The sequence below is a fragment of the Asterias rubens genome, chromosome 12, assembly GCF_902459465.1.
Source record: "Asterias rubens chromosome 12, eAstRub1.3, whole genome shotgun sequence".
NCBI classification, from domain to species: Eukaryota; Metazoa; Echinodermata; class Asteroidea; order Forcipulatida; family Asteriidae; genus Asterias; species Asterias rubens.
The window spans coordinates 1,504,334-1,530,484 of NC_047073.1; the positions used below are offsets into that span (position 1 = coordinate 1,504,334).

The 26,151-nt window shown below is 38.4% G+C and overlaps 2 protein-coding genes across 6 annotated transcripts; one reads left to right on the plus strand and one right to left on the minus strand.

Annotated features, from left to right (window-relative positions):
• Window positions 1-1,073: 1,073 nt before the first annotated feature.
• LOC117297335 (UDP-N-acetylglucosamine transporter-like) lies at window positions 1,074-16,103 on the minus strand. Of its 3 annotated transcripts, none has more exons than XM_033780311.1 (8): window positions 16,027-16,103; window positions 10,984-11,179; window positions 9,665-9,822; window positions 8,686-8,808; window positions 6,932-7,103; window positions 5,650-5,768; window positions 4,868-5,001; window positions 1,074-4,121 (listed from the first exon to the last, which is right to left on the minus strand). In XM_033780311.1, the coding sequence occupies exons 2-8, from the start codon at window positions 11,177-11,179 to the stop codon at window positions 4,022-4,024; spliced, it is 1,002 nt and encodes a 333-aa protein (XP_033636202.1). In that variant the 5' UTR covers window positions 16,027-16,103; the 3' UTR covers window positions 1,074-4,021. The 3 variants fall into 3 exon arrangements, with proteins under 3 accessions (XP_033636202.1, XP_033636201.1, XP_033636200.1); XM_033780310.1 differs by lacking the exon at window positions 16,027-16,103 and adding an exon at window positions 15,513-15,591; XM_033780309.1 differs by lacking the exon at window positions 16,027-16,103 and adding an exon at window positions 14,625-14,877.
• Window positions 15,727-23,399, plus strand: LOC117297336 (ATP synthase mitochondrial F1 complex assembly factor 1-like). 3 transcript variants are annotated; one of them, XM_033780314.1, is made up of 10 exons: window positions 15,727-15,844; window positions 17,334-17,430; window positions 17,882-17,950; window positions 18,469-18,531; window positions 19,715-19,765; window positions 20,182-20,229; window positions 20,919-21,014; window positions 21,334-21,400; window positions 22,224-22,264; window positions 22,476-23,399. In XM_033780314.1, exons 1-10 carry the CDS (start codon window positions 15,819-15,821, stop codon window positions 22,665-22,667), a joined length of 750 nt encoding a protein of 249 aa, XP_033636205.1. In that variant the 5' UTR covers window positions 15,727-15,818; the 3' UTR covers window positions 22,668-23,399. The 3 variants fall into 3 exon arrangements, with proteins under 3 accessions (XP_033636205.1, XP_033636203.1, XP_033636204.1); XM_033780312.1 differs by lacking the exon at window positions 15,727-15,844 and adding an exon at window positions 16,106-16,291; XM_033780313.1 differs by lacking the exon at window positions 15,727-15,844 and adding an exon at window positions 16,370-16,437.
• Window positions 23,400-26,151: the final 2,752 nt, after the last annotated feature.

A 26,151-nucleotide genomic window follows, 5' to 3' on the forward strand; every position in this document is an offset into this window, starting at 1 on the left:
TGCAATCTTATGTTTGTATAATTTCAAAAATAATGTGTAAAATATTTTTGAATGGTAATAAGGTAAAATGTAAGGAAAAGGTTTGTATATATTTTGTAAAAATATCATACACGAGAATCATTGTAATAATATGATTATTATGTACCGACCCAATTTCAATTGTGTCTTACGTAATCGATTGATATAAGGGGTTTGTCATTAAAATTAATAATAACTATCTTTTCTTATAACGATTTATGTTTGGCCATCTCAAAGCACTTAATAACATGTTAAGACAAATTTGCCAAGTTTTTTTTTTATATTATGAGACAGATTTATACAGCACCTTTTTCAAGGTGCTGTTGCACAATCTGCAGCCAATCATGCCAGAAAATACAAGGGAAACCCCCTTCCTGTAACGTTAAATGTTTGCGTATCCTTTTATGTACATAACACAACACACGGGACCTACAGCTTTACGTCCCATCCGAATGGACGAAGCAATAATGGTTAGTATATTGCTTAAGGACACAAATGTCAAGAGCGGGACTTGAACCCACACTCAACCTTGAGTCCGGTGTGATTGACCACTCTGCCAAGACGCACCAAATTAAAACGATTTGAAAGTGAGTGTTCAGGTTCACAATGGACAAGCATTGTTGCATCAAGTGGTTATGAAATAAAAACTGTGCAAAGAGTCACTCTTTCATACAGGTCTTTTGACGGTAAGCAGTTGTAACTGTTATATTTGTATTCGTACAGACTAAGGTTTGATAATGCTTTTAACTTGGCCCAATTTCATCGAGCTGCTTAAGCAGAAAAGCACTTTGCATATGCCGACAATAAGGTTACCAGCCAATAATAACATTCCACATGTACCGAATTGTGACTGGTGTCCTACTTATGTTTGCTTAGAACAACATTTTTATGCACTACATGTATATAAAGCATCTGTGTGAAATTGGGCCCTTGGGTTTTGTGGCAAGTTTTTTTATGTTAAAAAATAACGTTTGTGGAAAATATTTGTACACAATTGTTTTCAATATCAGTTTAATTTTGAAGTCCAAATAAATACTTCACTATATAAGTAGACCTTCTCTTTACTGAATAATTTATTCCTTTTACCTCCCCATCACCGAAGTAAACATTTATTGTCTAAAAAGGTTTATCAAAACATTACATGAATAAATATATTAAATAGGATTTGACCTTTGCATGATGGATAACTAAGAGATGTTTGTAGTACACCAAAGAATTACTTCTTCAGAGCATACTGATCGAAACGCAAGTCATCAACTACTGGTTCTTTTCAGAACCAACAATACTTATACGAAATAATAAATATAACCACAGCTCAGTCTTGAAAAGTTGTGTTGTTACTGGTATGCTTACTCTCTGAATCAAGATAATGTACAGCAATTTGGAATTGGATGCAAAACTGCAGCAACTGGTACTAGTCTTTGAATTAAGATAAGGTACACTGGTTGAAAACCAGCCAGGTGTGTTCTTACTCTATGAGTAAAGATAAGGTAGAGGAGTTGGTAATGTTTGCAAAACTGCAGCAACTGGCATTAATTTGAATCAAGATACACCACAAAATCAAGATAGGGTACACAAATTTGTACTGGTTGCAAAACCAGCCAGGTGCGTTCTAACTCTAGGTACAACAATTTGTACTGGTTGCAAAACCAGCCAGGTGCGTTCTAACTCTATGAATCAAGATATGGTACAGTGGTTGGTAATGGTTGCAAACTGCAGCAACTGGTATTAGTCTTTGAATCAAGAAAAGGTACAACAATTTGTACTGGTTGCAAAACCAGCCAGGTGCGTTCTAACTCTATGAATCAAGATAAGGTACAACAATTTGTACTGGTTGCAAACTGCAGCAACTGGTATTAGTCTTTGAATCAAGATAAGGTACAACAATTTGTACTGGTTGCAAAACTGCAGCAATGTATTTTAAAGGATCACATTGCCTTGGATCGGTCGAGTTGGTCTTTGAAAAGCATTTGTAACCATTTGTTATAAAATGCATATGATTAGAAAGATACTTTAAAAGTAGGTAGAGTGCCGGCACCTTAATCTGAAGGTGCGAGTCCAACGCTAGTCAATTTTTCTTTGTTCCAGCCCAAATATCAAAATGTGATGACACATCACTAGACGGTGATACTGACAACTCATCTTAAGATGAATCTTGGTGTTTGTGAAAAGGAGCCCCTTCTTATCAAAATATACATAAACATGCAGATTTTTGTTTATATTCTAATGAATAGGTAGCATTTAATTTGCATAAAATTTACAACACTGTGGAGACAACCACAATTGAAATTGATGTTGTAACAAAAAGGGGGAAATATACTGATGTGGAAAAACATTTATGCATTACTTTGTTGAGTTGAAACAAAAATACATAAGGTCCTGTATTAAAGCTGCTATTTGGTAATACAATAATCGCAGTAGGGAATGTATACAATTTAAGGCACTCTTAAAACATCAGTAGATTCATGATACCTCCACCACGTTATAAGTTCTTGCATTCAATGTTTGTAAAATTATAAATTATAATGTTATAAAAATATACAACCCATAAAATGCAACACAATGTAACTGTACTAATTTTTAATTTTAATTTACATCTGGCAAAGTGTATTGCCTTGATATCCAAGTTGGGTGACTTGAAATGTGAAGCAACCACCAAGCCCACTGGACGCCATTTTGGTATGCAACTCATTTAATTACTAAAGTAGATCAGTGCAGACAATGACCATCGCTACCAATGCCAAGACAAACCATTTGCTTACTGAAATGGTGTACGCCCTACTTCAATTTTGTTGTACTTCCTGCATCTTATGGTGAAATACAATCTTTGCCAGTTATAAAGGTGCTCAAATGGTGACGTTTGAGACGCTGGCGGCAGCAGTCATAACTGCGCCAACATGATCAGTATTGCGGGCGTAGGTCTGAGCACACGCACTACTGGCGAGAATTGTGAAAAAAGACCGTCCGAAAGTCTCCCGATAATTCCATTCAGCTCTATGAAGCCAAGATTTGCACCAACTAAACCGTTTAAATTCCTCTGTATTAAATTGTCCATCAGTCATTGGATAAAATGGTAGATAACCAAAATTTATGAGTTAACATTTTTTTTAATGTTTTTTTTTTTACTAGAATAAATATAATACATAGTTTCAGAACAAAATAAACCGCTACTATATAAACGAATCTGGGCAATATTCAAAAAGAAAAAAAGACGAGCTTTCGCTGGGTCATGGCCATGTGAAAAAGGACTGAGCCAAAGCTTGCGCCCCATGCCTATGTTTTAACATTTGTAGCTGTGTTAATATCACACATTTGAACACCCCAACAGGATAAGCTCTTCACCAATAGAAATATCCAAACTGTCTGGGGTATTTATGAACTAAGTTATATAAAGTCTGCACCCAACATAATGTAATCTATCAACGTTTGGCTACTACAAAGTCTTTCTAGAGTGGGAATTACCTTCGGACCCGCCACAAATAGACTATGAGCAACTTTGAGTGCACTCGATGGTTAACTAAAAGGTGGACTATTTTGACTCAAACCTCTGCTGGTCCACCATTGGTTGGCTACTGTGGTCAACCATTTGGAACCAGCCTCATGACCATAGTTTCTTCCGTAGTCCCGATAGCATGTTTCATGCTAACATAGCGCAGAGGGGAACCAGTGACACAATAGCTAAAAACACTGAAGGCAATGGAGTGTTGAATACCGTGGAACCCGCGGTTGACTAGACTTCCAATCGTGTCGTTCGAGTGAGTGCGTCACTGCGCATGTACTGGCTGGTCAGAAGTCAACTAAATGTGCAAACTCAAACTTGTTCTAAATTGCCCTATAATTTATATATTGGGAGACTAAGATTGTGGGTTCCCCAGATCTAACAATTCGAAAGTCGAAATTTGCCTAAAAACTAAAAAATGGCATCGCACATGAATTGCTCCGAAGCCGATACGCACAGCTAACAAACAACACACACAAAACGTTTAGATCTCCAAGATCTACCTCAGACGGTTTGGGGTTGCGTCAACTCTTTTGGTTTAGGCGGTTCATAACCGTATAAGAACGTTGCTCCTATAACAAATGTGGCTCCAACGAAAAAATAACTGGAAAAAAAACACAAGGAAAATAAAAATAAAACTTAACTATAATAATTAAAATGAATTTCAATTAATTATTTTAAACAACAAACAATTTATTAGAGCAGGATTTGAACCTGCGACCTCCGGATTAACAAGCCGGCGGTAAGTAATAAGAACATCTGTCTCCCAGCCATTCTGTCATCACATGGGAAATAAACATGGCTGAAGGAGGACTCAAGGAATCAAAAGTGCGCACTATCAGAAGTTTATGGGGCGTCTTGGTCAAGCGGATAAGAGCACTGAACTCAAGCTCTGGTGTTTCTGTTCAGCAGAATGTGTGTTTGAGAGTCGTGACACTTGTGTTCCTGAGCAAGACACTTAACTATGATTGTTTCTCTCCACCCACGGGTAATTGGGTACCTGTGAGAGCAGAGATGGTTCTTGTGATTGATTTAGCTGAGTAGCGCATATTTGTTGCACAGGCTGTATACTCCCCATGAAGCTGAGATGGTTTAAGGAATGAATTTAATGGCCACGTGACAAGGGGTAATGATGTTGGAGCGCTTTGAGAAGCCCTTTAGGTGTGTAAAGCGCAAAAGAAAAACCAACTATTATTATAACTAATATTATCTGTACACAGTTTGCCGCTATATGAGGGAGGGTGGACCACAGAATCCCCCGAAAGAAAAAATCTGCTACCACACCGCCACCTTAATCCGGATGTCGTAGGTTCAAATTCGGCACTTAAGAAACAAATGAAGATTTCTTACCTTGTTGGGATGAAATCACTGAGTAAATAATAAGACACAATGGTGGATAAAATGATTGAGAGTGACGTCGCAAAACCCTTTAAGATGTTGTCTGCGTACTTGATGACAACGGCAACAAGTAAACCACTACAAGCCTGCCAAGGGATAAAAAAACAAGAATGTAACAGGACTCGGGAAAGTACTAAGTATACAGTGCTAACACACATTGGTGTTTGGGTAAAAACCAACAATTAATATTCTTTATCCCCGATGCAAATTTAATATCTATTATCGTTGCGGTACCCGCTGCCAAAACATAGGAATCAAACTGCCTCTAGCTACCGGGCAATCTCGGTAGTCTAGTTGGTAAGACACTGCTCTAGAATTGCAAGGGTCGTGGGTTCGAATCCCACCCGAGTAACATGCCTGTGATAATTGTTCACAGGACTCGGGAAAGTACTGAGTATACAGTGCTAACACACATCCGTGTTTGGGTAAAAACAAAAATTAATATTCTTTATCCCGATGCAAATTTAACATCTATTATGTATCTATAAGAGAGCTAGACTAGGGGCCATTAATCCTATCTCGAGTTAGGATGAACCAGATATTTTGGATCAAAGGTCTCCAACATTGGAAGTTTTCAATGGATTTTTTTCTGGCTGTAAAAACAAACAACTTTGTAGTTTGATTAAGAATGAAGTTGTCCCTCTTGGCCAGCTGGGTATTTTACTTCATCTTTTTCGTTTGCTAACATTGACTTTTCTGAACATGCTGGATAAGTGAAATAAACCTAAACCCACCTGGAGGAACACCACCAGCCATGTGAGTGTATTGTAACCTTGGAAAAACCCATTCGCTTGCACCTCCTTGCCGTCGTTAAATATAACTCCACCTAACCCAAATAAAATACCGAAGAAAGCTGCAAAAAAAGAAATATATATATATATAAATCATTCACTTTTTTTAAAATAATTTTTTAATAATACTAATTATTTAGTAACTTTTTTTTAATAAGAAACCTTATAACGTGCCGGTATCTGTCAAGTTTCGATGCTCATGCATGTCATTGCACGGAGCAGAATACAAATATAGCAATATAACAATAATAATATAGCAATATAACAATAATAATATAGCAATATAACAATAATAATATAGCAATACAACAAAGAAGCTTTACAAATAATTCTGATATCAGGAAATATCCTAGGAAATCACACGCTCGTTTTTGACATTTTAAGGCTGCTATTTCAATTATATATTATAATAAAAACCTGTCATTGATTGAATTAATTTGGATAAAATCACAGCAAGAACATGCCAAAAACACATACACAACAATAGGCGAAAAGACAGAAATAAGACATGCCAAAATAGAACACAAGATAGAAATATTACACAAAAATATACCTGGATAGCCCCAAAAAGACAAGAGATTAGACTTGTTGGGGTCCTTAACAATTCATCAGTTCACAACATAAGAATTTGTATTTATAGATAGTTTTGTTAGTAATGCAGATGAAAGGAAATTACAATGAATAGTACTTATATGGCACATTACTGGTCTCAAAAGCATGAACCACAAAAGTGCCAAAGAAGCAAAGAGAAATACAATAAATAGTGATAAATTAAGCACTAGCAATACATAACAAAAATATGAAATTAAGTTATATTAATAGCAAAAACAGAATGTGATATAAAAAACTTTTACAAAGGGAAGTAAGCCACAATGGACAGCCAGATTGCTTTATTGGAGCGTGCAAAATGGCAATGCGCAAATTCTCTCGTGTAGAAATAACCCATCGTTCGTCACAACATGGCAATCAAGCGGACTGTTCTGGTTGCCCACTAGATAGCAGCGTACGCCTACTGGAGCGTTCCCTCAAGCCTTGAAAGTGCCCGACACTAAAGCTCGGTTCATACTTCCTGCAAAATCGAATTTGACTTCGGCTACAGCTATGGCTAGATCAGCGCATCTGTCAGTGTTGAAGATTAGGCAGAAGTGTGCGATCACATGTACCTGTAGCCAAAGTCGCCATTCGAAAGTCGCCATTTCGGACATGACCTACCATTCTCACTCACCTAGTTGTATATTCCGTAGCCATAAAGACTGCTTGGTACCCTTGAGGATCTTTTCAAAGTAAACACCAGCAAACCCACTGGAGAAACAGGCAGAGAGTACGGCTACCAGACCTATCATCTGGTTCTTTGGTGGTAGAGATTCCTTTGTCTCCTCAGGAGAGCTTGACGGCATCTGTAAGAAACCAGACACAGCCAAAATAAGCTCCTTACAAATCTGCTAATAATAACAATAAGAGTAATAATAACTATAATCATAATAATAAAACACATTTAGATAGTGCCAACTCCATTTAAAAATGCTCCCAGGCACTTTACAACCAGGAAAACTTAAACATTAAAGCACAAAAAGTAAATTCATGAAAAGGTCAAAAATAAGATCCACAAAATGTAATAATTAAAACAATTAAAGGTAAAAGTATACAGATATATGCGATAGACCTTATGCACATGACGTCATTTCAGTACGGCGCCCTTGCCTTGAGGTCAAAAGGAGGTTGTTCATTGGCCAATCTATGTGCGTTTCGTTTGTTTCGTCACCGTTTGACCTCAAAGATGGCTGCTGGATGATGTCAATGCATAAGGTCTATAAATCACTCAGTAAAAACAACATAACAAAATAAAGATTCTGAAAAAGTTAACAGAATATATATTAATTGAAATGAAACCAGTAAAAAATCATAAAAGGAGAATGCACAAAATAGAAAAACCATAAAGAACCACCCGATAAAAACCACAACAATGCAGTCATAATAATAAATATGTACAAATAAATAATAATAATAAATATGTACAAATAAATTATAGATGTTATTGCATTGGTGATAACAAATATTAGTTTTTACCCTCAAACCTTTTTGTACCAAACACTGCATACTCAGTAGTTTCAGCAAGTTCTGTAAAAAAAAACTTCACGGGCAAAACACTCAGGTGGGATTCTAACTGAACCCACGACCTTTGCACTGCTAGAGCAGATGTCAGGGTTCAAATCCCAACTGAGTGATATGGTTGCAGATTTTTGATTTCACAGAACTCGGGAAAGTACTGAGTATACAGTGTTAATACACATTGGTTTAAGGGTAAAAAAACAAAATTATACAAATAAATATACATTAAAAAATTTACATTAAAATTACAATGGAAAGAAGATAAAAATACATCAAAAGTAGAAATGTATGTAATGACTATAGAGCAAATGCACAGCAGAAAATAGAGTGAATATGACAACAGCTGTGAATCACAACAAATTCAATAAAAAAGTATTTTTGTTCAACAACAGTACAATGAGCACAAAAAACATTAGTATAATTTATAAAGGTTCTCACAAAAAAATAGAACTTAAATTCAAAGTGTATAAACAAGGACAAATACCAATAGGAGACTTTCCAACGCTAGGTGGCAGCAGACATACCGGGTAAATTTCCATTGTTTACGTAGTTCTGAACATGCGCATAATTCTGAGAACAATGGATTTACCCGGTAAGTCTGCTGCCCTCTATCATCCCAGAAAGTCTCCCATTGAAAGACAAACAAATTAATGTAAAAGCAGTGTTGATCAAATAAATTTGTAACATTAAATATTTTGGATGCACACAGTCGTAAATTCTGTACACATACCATTTTTCAACACAATAAAACACAGAGTCCGCAGACGGTGGCAGCGCACAACTCATTCCACTTGAAAGTGAGCAAGCGTTGTAACGTTTGTGCAAGTGGAGCGCACCCAAGCTGCCTCAATGGAACCAACTAAGACATACCTGTACTAATACAACCCCAGCCATGAGGAGGACCAGTGATATCCATTTAGTGGCGCTCAGCTGCCTATTCAGCATCAACACTGAAAACAACGCCGTCGTTAAAATCTTCAACTGGTACGTGACCTACAAATCGCGGAGATATAAAATGGAAAAAGTCTTTAATAGGATTGAATTGAATGGAAAATGTCACTTAAAGCCATTGGACACTTTTGGTAAAAAAAAAATAAATAAAAGTTCATAGATTTACAAATAATTTACAGGGTTTACAGAAGGTAATGGTGAAAGACTTCTCTTGAAATATTATTCCATGAAATGCTTTACTTTTTAAGAAAACATTAAAACAATAACAATTCTCGATATCGAGAAGTACGGATTTATTTTAAAAACATGTCATGACACGGCGAAGCGTGCAGAAACAAGGGTGTGTTTTCCCGTTATTTTCTCCCGACTCCGATGACCGATTGAGCCTAATTTTTCACAGGTTTGTTATTTTATATAGAAGTTGTGATACACGAAGTGTGGGCCTTGGACACCACTGTTTACCGAAAGTGTCCAATGGCTTTAAGCGTGTTTCAAAGCAATGGTTAAGTGTCTTGCTTAAGGGCACAAGAGTCATGGCTGGGGATTCAAACCCACACTCTGCTGATTAGAAACACCAGAGTTTGAATTCGGTGCTCTTCACCGCTCGGCCACAACACTTCCATATGTTCACCATGGATTTGCATTGTTACGTCACTCGTGTGCTTACCGTGAGTTGGCCAGCACTAACCTTGCTTACGGTAAACAGCTTTATGAAATAGAAATTCTCCTAAGAATTGTAAGCACCAAAATGGCTCCTTACATATTTTATGAAATTGGTCCATGGAAGCTCCCGCAGTAAACACAAAATTGGCCGTTAAGCAGCTCTATGAAAATAGGCACTGAACCGGAATTCGATGCTCAGCACATGACACCCTATGGGTTTCGCCCAACGACTTACCTGATATGTTGCTGCGTCTAGGTTTGACAGAGCTACAAAGAGGAGGTTGTTCTGTAAAGTGTAGAGGCCTGATGGTATAGCTAGCTTCAGAGTGTCCCATGGCTTGCTGATGATCTGGCTGTGAATTATCTTCACCAGATTATTCAGTGACCACCCACCTAGCATTGGAGACAGAGAATATATAATAAAGATATAATAGTATCGAAGTCTTATTTACCAACAAGGTACTCTTAGTTTAAGCATACTTACAGAAAGATGAATTCTGAATGTTGAGACCCAACTATGTAGCACCTTAAATAATAGTTTACAAGGTGCTACAGCCCATACAGCAGCCACAGCCAGGAACACCCGGGCGCACCCCTTCTCTTGTTGATAAGTGTACTGGGTTCTTTTACGTGCGTTACAAACAACCCACGGGACCAACGGCTTTACATCCCATCCGAAGGACAAAGCAATGGTTAAGTGTCTTACTTAAGGACACAAGTGTCACGACTGGGACTCGAACCCACACTCTACTGATTAGAAACACCATAGTAACTTAAAGGCACTTGACACCTTTGGTAATTGTATTCCAACATATGAAAACAAAAACAAACCTGTGAAAATTTGGGCTCAATTGGTCCTTGAAGTTGCCCCGACTCCCTAGAAAAGTGTGAAATGAACACGTGGTGGCGATGGTATTTTGAATTTCCTAGGATTTTACTCCAAGAATTTGTTTTTCTTCTAATAGAAGAAAACAGGATTCGAACTGCCTCTAGCTACCGGGCAATCTCGGTGGTCTTGTGGGTACGCTCTGCTCTAGAATTGAAAAGGGTCGTGGGTTTGAATCCCACATGAGTAATATGCCTGTGATTTTTTCACAGAACTCACAGAACTTAGGAAAGTACTGAGTATACACTGCTAACACACATTGGTGTATGTGGGCAAAAAAAAAAAATAAATAGAATAGTAATAATAATAATCTGCATTTCTTTAGCGCCTAACACCTCCAAAAGAAAGTCTCTTAGCTTCCAGAGAATCCAAAGAAAAATTATGTGTACAATGAATTGAACAGAAATGTTGTGAGAAGAGTCTTGAAACTTGAGAAAGTGGTAGCTTGTTTGATGTGTAGAGGGAGATTGTTCCATGAATGGGGTGCAGCAAACTGATAACTACGTTGACCATACGCTTTGGTAGCAACATTAGGGATAACGAGGGTGTCTTTGTTAGTAGAACAGAGGTTTCTAGTCGGAGCATATGGAGTTAGAAGATCTTTCAGGTAAACTGGTCCACTTCCACGACTGCATAGAAGAAAACATTGTATGAAAAGGGCTTCCTACCTTCCCCGCCAAACACCAGTAACACACACGTCATAATCTTGACAGACTCGGCCATGACGATTGCCGTCGTGCTGAGATACTTGGGTCCATCACCCTGGACACTCCGTGAGTAACGCAGTGTCAAGACCAGCGTGGTCGTCTGCAGGATCAATATCACCAGCGAGACATACTTGATGTTCAATCTGACGGCATTCATCTAAGACAAGAAAAACAAAAAGTTAATAGTAATTATAGTAACAACAGTTTTTTATATAATATAATTATAACAATAATAAAGACTTACAATGCACTATCAACCCTGCTGGGTATACAAGGCGCAGTAAAACCAAAAAACAAAATGAAAGAAAACAAGACACAACACAATTAGTTCTCGAAAACCTGTGCAACTAAAGCACTGGGGTCGATTTCACTAACGCGTTTTGGTCATCGCAAACGCCGAAATCGATCGCTAAATCTAAAATCCATCGCAACTTAGCGATGGATTTTTAGCCGACGATTTCACTAAAACTTAACGATGAATATACTCGTCGCAAAGTTTTATTTAGCGATGACAATCTTGCGATGACATGTTAGTGGTCGCAAAGTAAAAGTTCATCGCAAACTTATGATACATTGCGCCATTCTGTGCTTATAGCTATAGCGGTGTACGTTTTGACTTTCCGTGATTTAGAGTAAAATGAGTGGCGCTACATTATTTTAGTCTTGCGGTCTTTTACCTGGTAGACTCAGATTGCCGATGACAACTATCAGAGACGCAACTGCAGCAAAGAGCCCCTTAATATCGGTAAAAAAAGAGATACTATATAGGTTCGATTATTTTAACCATCATTTTTAGAAAAAATGTGTAATGTATTGGAAATTGACAGTGTGAAGCTTAGTATTATTAGACAGATATGTCAGTATTTTCATCAATCCCACCGTTACAACAGATTTACGAAAACTGTTTATTAAAATCTAAAATTATAATAGAGGCCATAGGCCTATAAATGCTTTAACCCTTTGTAAATGAATGCCTAAACATCGTCCACAATAGTTCGTATGCACCAACATGACAACGATTTACATATAAACTGCACAATGCCATTTCATTTCGAGCGACGACCGACGATTTTGTCGCGGGATGTCAAAGGTCACTACTTTTAGCCTCGTACAAACACTTTATTTGCCTTTTAACGTCATCGCAATTGCGATGACTTTAGTGAAACGCAGAATTAGCGACATCGCAATTGCGATGGATTTGAGGTTTGCGATCTCATCGCAAGTGTGTTAGCGATGATCGCAAACATAGACGTTAGTGAAATCGGCCCCTGGTCCTGAATGCTGATGACTGACATAAGGTTTGGATGCAACAAGGAACATGTGAAGAATAGATGATGAGGGTAGATTGGCCAGGAAATACATGTAGGGTGGGAGAGGGAAGAGCAGGGCTAGGGACAGAGACAACCCAATGCAAGCTGGCCAGGATTAACTGTGTATTGATCTAAGACACCGCTAATGATAAGCAGTAGGCCTATCTAAGAGTAAGAACACAGTCAAAATGCAATGCAACACTATTGCGAGGGCCCATAGCATACAATTTAGAAACCTGGCATCATGCCTAAAGCTTGCACTTCACCAATGATGGCCCAATAGTTAAACATGAATAATGTTGTCCATCCGCTTGCCCTAAGTGGTGGACTTAAAGTTCAAATTTGTTTATCACCCACCACTAAAATTGTCTAGCTAAAACTCTGGCATTCACTAGGTACATCATATTTGCAGGGATCATTGGTCACAAAGTGAGGGAGGGGCAAGGGGGGGGGAAGACATTTAAAAATAAATCAAAACAAACCATTTCCATCCAAAGTCGATTATGTATTAAAGCTGTAATACAAATGTTGACCCTTCCTGTTGTACACCGTGGACAATTTATGGTCACACAGATTATTATAAATTGCCGTTATATATTTGCATATTACAAGGAAAGACTGGCTGTAGCACCCACAGCTGTTGTTTGCCGAGAGGTGTGTACACAAACATCCACGTAACCTCTATTATTGTTATTCAATTATTGTATGCCTGAGTAAACAATGGAATGGCACAGTTGCAAGGTTTGCGAGGTTGAACTGAGCGACGTGGACAACAATATTTTTCAGAGGATTGCAAATTTATAGGCAGTCTTTGGAACTTACAAAAACACAGCGCTTACATCCAGATGATTCCATCGTCAAATTTAATCATTCAAACTGAGAGTTGTTGATACAAGAAAAAGCCGAATACATGACACAAAATTAACTTATCTTGATTGAATATCATTTATGAGAGCTCAAAATGTGGGGGGGGGGGGAGTCACAAGACCACAGACCTTGTAGCTAAAAATTTTTACTCAACCCAGGCCTGGAGTTTCATCTTTGAAAGGGCAAGGCCATTTTCATTTTGCAGAGGGCACTTCCATTGTAAAATCTGAAAGTCAATAGGACACTTTTGAGGGGGCACCAAGGCCAACACCAGGGGCACGGCAGGCCATCCTCCATAGCGTCAATGTAATTCAAGACCTGTCAACTCACTCTTTGTTTTTTAAATAGCCAGAATCAAATCAAGATCAAACCTCTTGACATAGTTTTATAGGGCCTATTTTGTATTTTGTTTTACTGTTTTATTTGAACCAAGCATGAAGATATGGAACCCGGATAATTTATCACATTCATGAGTTTACTTCAATACTCAAGAGAATTGAAAGGTGTTTCATCAAATTGAAAGTCAACATTTGGACATAATTTGTTTCCGTTCCAGAGTCAGATAAATAAAAAAAGAGTTCAATGTATTGTTATCGTATACACAAGACTGCCAAAACTCGTCTTCTCAAAAAGTAAAGCATTTCATGGACTAATATTCCAGGAGAAGTCTTTCACTATTACCTTCTGTAAACCCTGTAAATTATTTTTAAATCTGTGATTTTTTATTCTGTACCGAAAGTGTAGGGCTTTAAAGGGAATGGGGGGCTTTTTGTATGACAAAAAAACACAAAATGTCCACAGATTTACATTAAACTTTATGTTTTGAAGCTAGGTCTACTGATTGTAGAAAGCTTGGAATCCTTTAATTTTTGTTTGCTGACGTGCTGTAGTTTTTCAAAAAAATTGCAAATTAATGTCACGAAAATAATTTTTGTCTCAGGAGACAGAAATTATTTTAGTCTTATCCAACGTATTAACAAAGTCTCCTGAAAACACTGCAATTTCAGACTTTTGTCAGAATTCAGACCTATTTGTCAAACCTGCATGAGAAAAAAATGATTGTTTTTCCTTCACCCAGCTACACAGTAAAACCAGAACCACCAGCAGTGATTGTAATTTACTGCTGTGCTGGTTCTCAGTTTATACCACTGTTGGATTTCTGGTCTTTGCTTGGAAACATCTCTGGTTCCCAACCATAGTTAGGACATCCCAAATGTAAACACTCCAGTTGGGACTGATCCAAACAACAGTTGGGACAATTCTATAGTTGGGAGGAAATAGTCTTATGGCGACTGTGGTAATTCCGATAATAAAACTGAGCTATAACAGCCCGACATAAGCTCTCCATAAAAGAGATTTACACATACTTTATACCCGCAAAATTGCTATTTAGTTTCTTCTAAGGTGGGCTAAGTCAGTCCTTACCTTCGGCTGTTCCCCATTTTCATTTTCTTCCAATTTCCTCATTGGGACCTGGACAACATTCACTTGTCAACCGATTACTAAGTTCTAAAAGTCTGCAACTGACGCAGGTCTACATTGTACTTTTAAACTGTGCAGTAAGTGACGTTTGATAGAATTGAGCCTTTGAAACTCATTCATTCACCTTTGTAATAAATAAAGAACACAACTGGTTTGAATGAGTGTGATGGGTGTGCCCATACCTATCAAAGCTCTGTTCGGGAGGCTAAGTTTGGACCAGACAGCATGAGGTAAATTTGAAAGGCAAAGCCCCATGGTGAACAAAACACTAAACCGAAATGCATCAGTGCATTTGGACGCATCACTGCATTTGGTATCTTGCCTAAATGCTAGACACAGTACAGTAGTACAGTACGGGTGAACTGTGGCAGTGTGGGGGGAGGGGGATTTCAACCATTCAACTGTGTTCTGAGCTGAGGTGTTTTTAACCAAACTTTAATAATAATGGTGGTGAAATTTAAAATGGGGGGGGGGGGGGGGGGAAATGTGGGAGAATGTTTTTTTTTTTTTACACACTAACACTTTGAGTTTGACTGTGTGCTTTGACAGATGTGTGTAGTTTTACCTCCATGTTTTTAGTTACCTCCCTGTTTTTCACAGACAAACCCAAAACGTACAGCAAAACTATAGAGCAATTTATAGAGCCAAGTTTTAAAAAGCACAAAATATTGCTTTTAAACAAATTTCTGCTTCAGGATTAATACTGACACTGACAGCTTCCAGCCTTCTGATGAAAACCATAAATTCTGGTTTATTGCGGTGCATAGCTTCTTTTTGTGCTTTTAAAAGCAGCTCTATGAAATTGGGTCGGGGCAAAACTAACAATGTTACCTTTTCACACAGGTACTGGCACTGGCAGGACAGCCTTGAAAGTTGAATGAAAGGTAGCCTATGTATTGTGTAGGTCCTATTGTTGAGGTTGTACTCTTCATGTCATCACCACATCATGTCCGTTCACGCTCGGTGCAGAAACACAATAAATAGCCGAGTGTTTGGGAGCTCCGTGTCCCTTATGTTGCTCCTAAACTTAAAAGTGAATGAACCACGCTGCTCGGCTTGTGCCTGGGCGGTGACACACCCACAACAGAATCTTAAGTTTTACAGCAAACAACTTGAGATTGGGTCAGAGTTTATTGCATGCTCCACCAGAAACATGACAAAAAGTAAACACCAAATTTCAGCTCGCTGTTTTTTATTCTTTCTTAGAAAATGTGTAGGCTGAAGAAATGAAAAGAGAAACGGTCAATTTGACATAACATCATATCATGCCAACACTTTTTTCAGCAATGAATTTTACAAATTTTATATTAACTTCAGAATCAGTAAATGATCTTAGAAACTGCACCTCATTTCTCGTTCTCTGATCCTCTGCATTTCTGAAATCAGCGGTCAAACAAAGCAGCGCCCTCTATCGAATAAAACAAACCCAAGATGGCGGCGCCCATGGTTCGTCAAATTTTGGCACAGAGAGCAAGGAACTCACGGGTTTTCTCGTCTTACAGGAGTTCCTTTTCAACAGAAACTAGCCAGTCGAAACCGAACGAAGTAGACGAGCTTGTGAATAATCCATACCTTGACAAATATGCCGAAAAACTTCAGAAAGTGGAAAGGTACGAAGTCGGATAAAAGTGACCGACCGATCCCCCCCGGGCGGGGGAGGGGCATGGGGTAGTGGGGAGTGTCGGCCAACTATGTTGGCCACAAAAGTGGGGCTAGAGGGGTGGGGACTCTACCTTACCTACTCCGCTGACTTAAGGTTATTAATTAGAGGGACTCTGCTGACTCTGCTGACTTGATTGTATGTAATAAAATAGTTGCGATAACGTAAAAACCCTCCTGCCGACGGCGGTCGGTCGGAGGGTTGCGTTTGTTTAGATGATCTTCCCATCAAGGGAATTCGGCAAACTCCCACAAGGGTGATATAATCACCAAGCTGGCAACAACCAATCTCTCTCATAGTCATAGTCATACAAACATTGGTTTAACGTCTGTGATTATGAATTGCACAAAATCAAGAAATTGTGATTCAGTAATTAGACGACTATTTTTTCTAGTCATTGTGAAATTGGTGGTTAGCTGGGGGATTTGAACCCACAATCTTGTGATTGCAAGTCCTGTAGTCTAACCACTTGACCACGGTGACCTTATCGCATCTAGTAATAAAACTGGTAATCTTGCAGTGTGATGACATAGGCTGCCTACCCTTCGTAATATTTGTTTGTTAATGTTGGTAAAAAAAAACAATAACAGTGAGGTTGTTGTTGGTTATCCTAGATTCCCTAGAACTATAGTTCTAGCTAAGACTCCAAGAGTATATTATACTCTGTAGCCAATAGTCTGAGCACCGAGTCCTAGAACTATATGATGTCTAAATGGAGGTTCGTACTGCTATACGACAGCGGAATGAACTGCAAATTACAAGTCATATTCATAAGGAGTAGTGTAGCCTGTTCCAAATTGAAGTAGACCTTTTTTTAGATGCAAGTTTATAGCTGGCTATATAGATCCATAGAGGTATAACGCTGTAAAACAAGATCTATAGGTCCTCTGGGAATTGGTGAACATAAAAAATGAGTCGCCAGATAATATAGACCGGTCCCCATCTACAACATTGATGATTTAAGAATGATTATTTGTTTCTAATAATTACAGCTCTGATCCAGATTCTTTTAAATCCAAGTTGGTAGACCTTAAAGAAGCGAAGAAAAAGAAGAAATGGAGAGATGAACAAGAGCCACTCCAACCCGCTGTAAGTTTCTATAGAAATAATAACTTGATTGAAAACATTTTCCCTGAATGATTCGTTTAAACCACCAGCACTTTATTGGATTACAAATCGAACAGCACAATTACTTAGCTCCAATTACAGGTCGAATAAGAACATTTAGTCTCAATTGGTAATCAAAATTGCGAGAGAATAATGATAGAAAAAATACCCTTGTTGCACAAATTTGTGAGCTTTCAGATGCCTAATAAAAGGCTTCAGGCCTGAAGTCTTTTAATATTTGAGTGTGAAATTACCTCTTTCTCAAAATCTATGTTACTTCAGAGGGAGCTGTTCTCACAATGTTTTATACTATCAGCAGCTCTCCATTGCTCATTACCAAGTAAGTCTGTATGCTAACAAATCTTTTTGAGAATGACCAATAGTGCCAAATGTCTTAAAACTAAAACATTTTATTCACTTGTATTTTAATCAGAAATCTGCGAAACCTCAGCCCAAACTTCCCAAACTTCTCAAGCCGTCCAGGGACAATCTCCCTAACAAAGTAAGTGTTATAGTCCTATGGATTCCTCTGCAGCGTGATATTTCAGGCATCAAAATTCCATGGTGCCCATAACTTTGGCCTTGGTGCCCTTCAATATGTTTCTTCAATTAAGGATAATTAAAGTGTTCTTGCCCTCAAAATGACAACATTTGAGGCCTGGTATTTTAACTTGTAGTTCTTGAACAAATATAGCGCGTCTGTATGTCATATCCAACTTTGCCTTTGGCCTTGTTGGATTTGGTACGCAGTTGGCGCTATATTTGTTCATATTCCAATCAGGCTTGGTGATAACTTTTAATGTTATGAATGCATCTACATTGTACACAGTAATAATAACAGTACACAGTCAACCCTCCTACTGTCTGACCATTCAGTATCAACCACTGTGGTTTTCAATGATAGATAAAAACTATGCCAGTCTGCAATATGATATGATATGAATGCATCTACACAGTGCATAGTCAACCCTCCTAAAAACTTAGCTGACTGTTTGTTGTCAAATGTTTCTTTTTTTCTAGGGGTTAGATGCCATCATGAAAATTGATCTGATTCGAGATTTGCCTAAAGCAGAGATTCAGAAGGTAAGGTCAATATGGTGAAACTTTTAATCAATCATTTAAAAGACAGAGAATGTTGCCGCCCCTATTATGCCAATGGACTTATTATGCTTCAGAAATAAGCAAGATACCAGCCACTAATTTGACATGTGACATGCTAGTTTGGATGGTCATTTTTTTTCTGGTAAGCAAAGTTCTGTTGTGCTTAGCTACTTTTGGGCCCCAAGCCAATGATCATGAAGGGTAATATCTTAAAGACACTGTACACTATTGGTAATTGTCAAAGACCAGTCTAATCACTTGCTGTATCTCAACATGTATAAAATAACAAATCTGTGAAAATTTGAGCTCAACCGGTCATCGAAGTTGCTAGATATTAATGAAAGAAAAAACACTCTTGTTGCACCCTTGTCACACGAAGTTGTGTGCTTTCAGATACTTGATTTCGAGATCTCAAATTCAAAATCTGTGTTTTATACTATCAACCTCTCCCCATTAGGCCTACTCATAATCAAGATAGGTTTTATGATAGTAATTTTTTGGAGTAACTACCAAGTGTCCACTGCCTTTATCTCTTAATAAACAGAAAAGAAAAAAAGTACCCAGCTGGCCAAGATCATCACTATTATCCCTTACAAAGTTGTTTGTTAAAGGCAGTGGACACTATTGGTAATTGTCAAAGACTAGCCTTCACAGTTGGTGTATCTTAACATAAGTATAAAATAACAAACCTGTGAAAATTTTAGCTCAATCGGTCATCGAACTTGCGAGATAATAATGAAAGAATAAACACCCTTGTCACACAAAGTTGTGTGCGTTTAGATGGTTGATTTTGAGAACTTAAGTTCTAAATCTGAGGTCTCGAAAATCAAATTCGTGGAAAAACACGTCTTTCTCGAAAACTTTGGCACTTCAGAGGGAGCTGTTTCTCACAATGTTTTATACCATCAACCTCTCCCCATTACTCGTCACCAAGAAAGGTTTTATGCCAATAATTATTTTGAGTAATTACCAATTGTATCCACTGCCTTTCAAGCCGGGGAAAAAACATTGAAACCAACTAGCGTTACAGACCCTGATCTGAAATATCTGGTTCATTAAAAGCAGTACTTTGTCCGTGAGTGTATAGATTATAGATCAAGATTGATTAACATTGACTATTCTGATTTGATTGATTATTGATTCCTCTAAATTTGTCTCTGGTTAGATTTGGACCCAGTACCACGCCAAGAGAGATTGCATCAGTGCCGTCATTCCAGTAAGTTTTGTTATTCCTTTTTGGGGTTGTACAAGACAAGTTTACAAGGGTGGGATTTGAACCAGTGGCCCCCAGATTAAAATGCTGGCCCTCTAACTAGCCCTGGATCTGGACGAGATCAATATTCTCAACGCTCTGATAAGAGCCAAACGATAAGAGAAGATGATGAAGAAATTTCAGTTTTAAAACTGGGAGGAAAACCCCAGAGAATTATTCCAGGGAAAACCCAGGCAGTCAAGTAGGGACTGAAAGCCCAATCCACATAGTGCCCCTGGTGGGAGCACTGAAATTGGGCTTACCACTGAAGTTGAGCCCAGTTATCTGGATCTTTACAAAAAGTAATTGAAATTGTGATTATTTTATATTTTGCAGTAATGTCATTTGTTTTTTCCCCGTTTATTTCTCCTTCATTGCAGGGCACAGTTTATGACAAGATTCACAAGATGTCGCTGGAAAATCCCTTGGTAATGTTTATAGTAACAAGTTAATAACAAATTCTTTTAAAGCGCAAACTGTCTCTATGCCCTTTACATTAGTGCCGTGGTCATTGGGCCAAAACATCCCTTTAATCTTTCTAGTATACAACCTATTATGGGCAACCCTAGTTGGAGTGGATGATGGGGGAAGCAATCATATGGTGCGTTTGATTAGCTTCCATGGGTTGACCCGGTCTGGCCTCGGTACGTGTACGTTCGAATAGCTTTGACGTAATTCCAGGGGCTCACCCTGGTCAGCCGCAAGTGCCATGCTTGTGAAGTGGGTCACTTGGGGCTGGCCCGAGGTGCATAATGTCACCACGAGAGGGTGAGTGATCGTTCGATTAGCTCTTGTCAAGGGACCACTCAAGTGAGCATCGTGAGGTCGACACAGGGAAGCTAATCGAATGCAACCAGATTTAAGTGTCTTGCTCAAGGACACAAGTGCCTTGACCAGGATTCGAACCCACACTCTGATGGCTCGGCCACCAGAACTTGAGTCTGATGCACACAAAAAACGCTCAGCCACGACACACCAAAATAATTTTGACTACAAAGTACTTTATGTAGAGTCTGTGCTTTAAGTTGTCACTGCAAAGCTTACTTACTTTCACGTTCAATAGTAATGTTAATAACAGACAATATGTTTTTCCTTTCTGTTCTGTTTCTGTTTACAGTTCCTGTATCCAGTACCCAAGAAGAGTGGTTATGAGTTCTTCTTTGCCCAGTTTGATAATCACATGTGTTATTTCACATCTCTTATTAATTACCAGGTAGGTTTAACCTTATACATTGATGTCATCGTGCCGCCATCTATAACTATGAGTTCTACTACTTGATTTTTCAGATTTTTTGGGAGACTTCTCAGTTCTATTTGTACATCTGGGGAGTTGTTCTGCATCGGCATGTTAACCCCAAGGTCGCAGGTCCAAATCCCACTGTAGTAAAAATAAATGTGTTCAACACATTAAAATTAACCCAGTCGGTTTTCCTTGTGGTTTATTACTTTATATATTTTGTATGTATTGTTTTTTTGTGGTCCAGCAAGAAAATAAGAAAATATATTTTGTTATGATCTTTTTTTCCATTCAGGCATACCAGGAGAATGCCCCAGTTCTTCTAAGTCTGACGCACTTTACAGAATTACAGGCAGAGAAAGGTTGGTTTTTTTTTTGGTTTTTTTCATCCTTTGCCGTTTTCTGACAGCTTTCTGCCTCTGTATTTTCAGGTCTTTCTCTACATGATTGCTTGTGTATCTCCCATGTAATGGAATGCGTGTTTTGTTTTGATTATTAAAGGCATTATACTCAAAACTCTGCAAATAAAACTCTTTACTCTAGTAATTTTATAAAACAATAATGTGATTTGAGTCCGTGTCAGAACATACAACCCTATAGTAAAAACGCTCAGTAACTATGGCGTGTCATGGTCTAGTGGTTAAGAGCACTGAATTCAAGCTCTGGTGTTTCAGATCATCAGAGTGTGGGTTAGAGTCCCAGTCGTGACACCTGTGTCACCCCGGGAGTCGCCCCGGTGTTCCTAGTTTGATTGGCAGCATATTGCCCCACAGCACCTTGTAAACCATTACATGGTGCTACATAAAAGGAGTAGGTCTCATAATTAAAACCAGGGGTCGATTTCACAAAAAGTTAGGACTAGTCCTAACTTAGGTCTAGTCCTAGGAGATATTCAAATTGCATGGATAGTCCTAAATTAGGACGAGTAACTAGTCCTAACTCGAGATAAGACTAGTCCTAACTCTTTGTGCAATCCACCCCTGGTCCCACATACCTTACAGGAAAACACTGTATGTGGAAGTTCATGAGCGTCACCGAGTGACGGATATGCACGCTATATAAGAAGCCACTATTGTTATTATTATTATTATTAGTGTTGTACTGTCCACTTTGGGAAAGAACACCCTCCGATAAAAAATAAACCTAGAGGATTTAACAAAGTCATTTGACAACTTTGTTTTTTAGGTGTGGTGCTCATGCGGGGAGAAATGGACACAAACCTGGTGGTAAGCTTTCACATAAGGACTTCAGAACTATCACATTTTTCCCCTCAAAAAACATTTGAGGTACATGATGTGTTCTTAACATAAATCCAACCCAAGTAATATGCCTGTGATTTTTTTCACAGAACTAGGGGAAAGAACAGAGTATACAGTGCTAACACACATCGGTGTATGGGTAAAAACCAAATTTACCATGTTTTTTTGCCTTCGACAGAGTGTTCAAGACGCACAATTCTTAGCCAATGAGCTTCAGCTCTACTACGCCACGGATAACGCAGAGCGACAGCAGCTCTTGAAAACTTTCAATCACAACCAGGAGCAATTCAAGCACACTGATGTCATCGAGCAGTTACAAAAGACTACGTTTGAGCTGCCCACATCGACGTCAAGCGAGAAGGGATCGTAACCCTACTCTGTGGGGCTAGACATTGTTCTTATTGAGGGAAAGTTACAGAAGAGAATGTTTGATCTACTCACATGGAGCCCCAGCGAGAAGGGATCATAAAATTATTCTGCGGGGGTCATCATTGTTTCTTATCAAGGGAAAGTTATTGAAGAGAAAATGGATCATAACATTATTCTGTGGGGGTGGACATTGTTCTTATCGAGGGCAAGTTACAGATGAGTACGTTTGATCTACCCTCATCGCCCCCAGCGAGAAGGGATCATAACATTATTCTGTGGGGTGGTCATTGTTCTTATCGAGGGCAAGTTACAGATCGAGTACGTTTGATCTACCCACATCGCCCCCAGCGAGAAGGGATCATAACATTATTCTGTGGGGTGGTCATTGTTCTTATAAGTCTGCATTTATACATTTAAAGGGCGTTATGGTTAAGAAGTTCAGCCCCAAGCCCTAGCTGAATTTTCAGACGCCCTTTTCACACTACTCTGTTTCCTGGGGCGGGGAGTAACGGCCGGCCCGTTCACACTAAGACTGCTTTACCCCTGATCTACCCCAGGCAATGGGTGTGTAACCCCGGGGAATAGCCACCCCTGCCTGGAGTAGGGGGTAAGCAGTAAAACTCCAGGTTAGTCTTGAACGTGCAACCGAAGCCATAGGGACCTGGGGCCAATTTCATAGAGCTGCTTAAGCCAAAAATTTGCTTAAGCAAGAATATAGCTCGCTTGTTTTACACATGTTACTGGCCAAAATTTCATGTCATATACATTGCTTGTGACTGGTATTTAGCTGTTATTTACTTGGCATAACAATTGAGTGGAGTCTTGGCCGTTAATCTGATTTTACTAAGCAAGGATTTTTTTGCTTAAGCAAAATTTTGTGCTTAAGCAGCTCTATGAAATTGGGCCGTGGGCAGAGACGGTGTGAAAGTAAGCAGGGGTAACCTTGGGGTAAAAAGCACCCAAGGTCCCCCCTGGGCTGTATTCTACGGGAAGAGTTACAGTGTGAAAGGGGTAGAGTGTGGGTTTGTCATGAATAAAGAAGAAACATTTGGATTTTAAGTCAAGAACTCTGTAATTGTTTACTTTTTTAAAAAAGTGGAAGGGACTCACTCTGCCTGCCATTTTTTAGTTTGTCCAAAAACATTTATCATATCTGGGTAAACAGATAAATAAATAATAATATAAACATAATCTATAGCTTTATATAGCCCATGCATCTACCAATAAGGTACCTGACATGCCTGACCTAACAAAAACTTTAACAAGAAGCATTCTCAGTTTTTTGTGAAGGTCAATTTATGTATTTGGAAGTTTCAAGGTTCTGCAGCGCAGAAACACAGGGGCAAACATCTTCTCTTAGCCAAACTGGGTTCTTTGATGTTCATTACACAACACACAGTACCCATGACTTTATGTCCCATCCAAAGGACAAAGTATCTTGCTCAAGGACACAAACACCACAACCGAGACTCAAACAAGCGCTTTATCGAAACAGAAAGTTTGACTAATTGTGTCCATACACCAAGTTACATCATGCTGTTGTTGCACCATGCCAACCAAGTTAGTGTAAGCAAAATAATGATCCTAATCTTACATAGCGTTTTATCACATCCCTAGGGGTGTATCGAGGGGCTCAGTATTTTGTCCTGCTAGGTGTGTGGAGCTATGTTTTGAAGTATGAGACATACCCCTTTAAAGCACCATGTAATGGTTTACAAAGTACGGCGACGCAATATGCTGCAAATCAAACAAGTAACACCGGGGCGAATCCCTTCCCTTTCTGATAGGTGCACTGGGTTCTTTTACGTGCAGTACACAACACATGGGACCAACAGCTTCACGTCCCATCGGAAGGATGAAGCAATGGTTAAGTGTCTTGCTTTAGGGACACCAGTGTCACAACTGGGACTCGAACCCACACTGCTGAACAGGAACACCAGAGTTCGAATTCGGTGCTCTCATCCGCTCGGCCACGACACTTCATAAAAAAATAAACACAGATGGAGACCCATCTTAAAAATATTAAATTGGTTTTTTTTATAACATTTTGTTTTGTTTGGTTCAATAGTAGCTGCTACAAAGGATTATGTATATAAACACTCGTTGGCGCTACCAGCCAAGGTGGCACATCAATTAACTATACAATGTAATGTAATAATAATTAAAACGCCAATCCTTCTACATTTTGTACCAGTTTTACTGATCCTGTCTAAAGCCGTGTTCTTAACTTACTGCTGAAAATTGTTAACTAATACTGGTCCAAGTGTGAACAGCTGAGAACTTACCGGTAAGTTATGGCGCTGTTATATATTCATTAAATATTCATTATATTTTCAAAGTATAAGCTTCACAGAAGCTTATTACTTAAATTTTTTTTCTTTAAGTCTGTTTCTATGAAACGCAACAACCCATTTTAAAATATAAATGTTCCATGATAATTCTACACATTAGATAATTTATTAATTTTTGCTTAATTACAATGATATAATCTTCTATGGGTTCGTATAAAAGCAAGAATTAAATCCTCAAAGTCTACAAATTCTTATCTCCATTTAGAAAAATTAAAATTTTACTCCCATTTTGGCGATATTTGCAACCCCAAGTGTTGAATATCGTTGGAAAGCAATTTTCCTTCTCAATCAATAAACGCTTATCTCCATTTTGAAAAGAAAAAAAAATTGACGATTTGTTGTTGGGGTGATATTTGCAACCCCAAGTGTTGGATATCGTTGGGAAGCATTTTTCCTTCTGAATCTAGAAATGCTTATCTGCATTTTGGAAAGTTAAAATTTTACTCTCGTTTGTGGGATTAGTGTCTGGGTGATATTTGGAACCCCAAGTGTTGGATATCGTTGGATATTGTAAGAAAGCAAACTTCTTAGTCTAGAAATGCTTATCTCAATTTTGAGACATTTAAAATTTAATCTTGTTGTTGGATTGGTGTCTGGGTAGTATTTGAAACCCCAACCCAATGTTGTTGGAAAGCTCTTTTATTTCTGAATCCAGAAATGCTGATCCTCATTTAGAAAATTACTCCCAATTATGCTCATTTTGTGATGTTACATCCCATACGTCAATGAACTATTTACAGCAACGTCAATGCCACAGGAATAAACTTCAAATAGTAAATATTTGTACATGAAATGTTCAACACAATATCAACTCCAAATAGACTCTTAATATTTAGCGTCACACACAAACACATACCATAGTGCCATCCCTGAAATATTACATGTACTGGAACATTAGTTAATACAGAAAGCATATCGGTTCAAACAAGTTATTGCTTTAAAGTTATACAGGTGCACTTTCTGGGCAAAAAACTTCCCTTACTAAAATAAAAGGCAACGTATCAAAGTTATATGGGATTTAACGCAGTGCATGGTGACATAATTTTTATCAATGTATATTTAGATTGCATTAACACCATGTGTACTATCTACTTGTTGGCAGTTTATATTCTTTTGAGACACACATTTTCCACC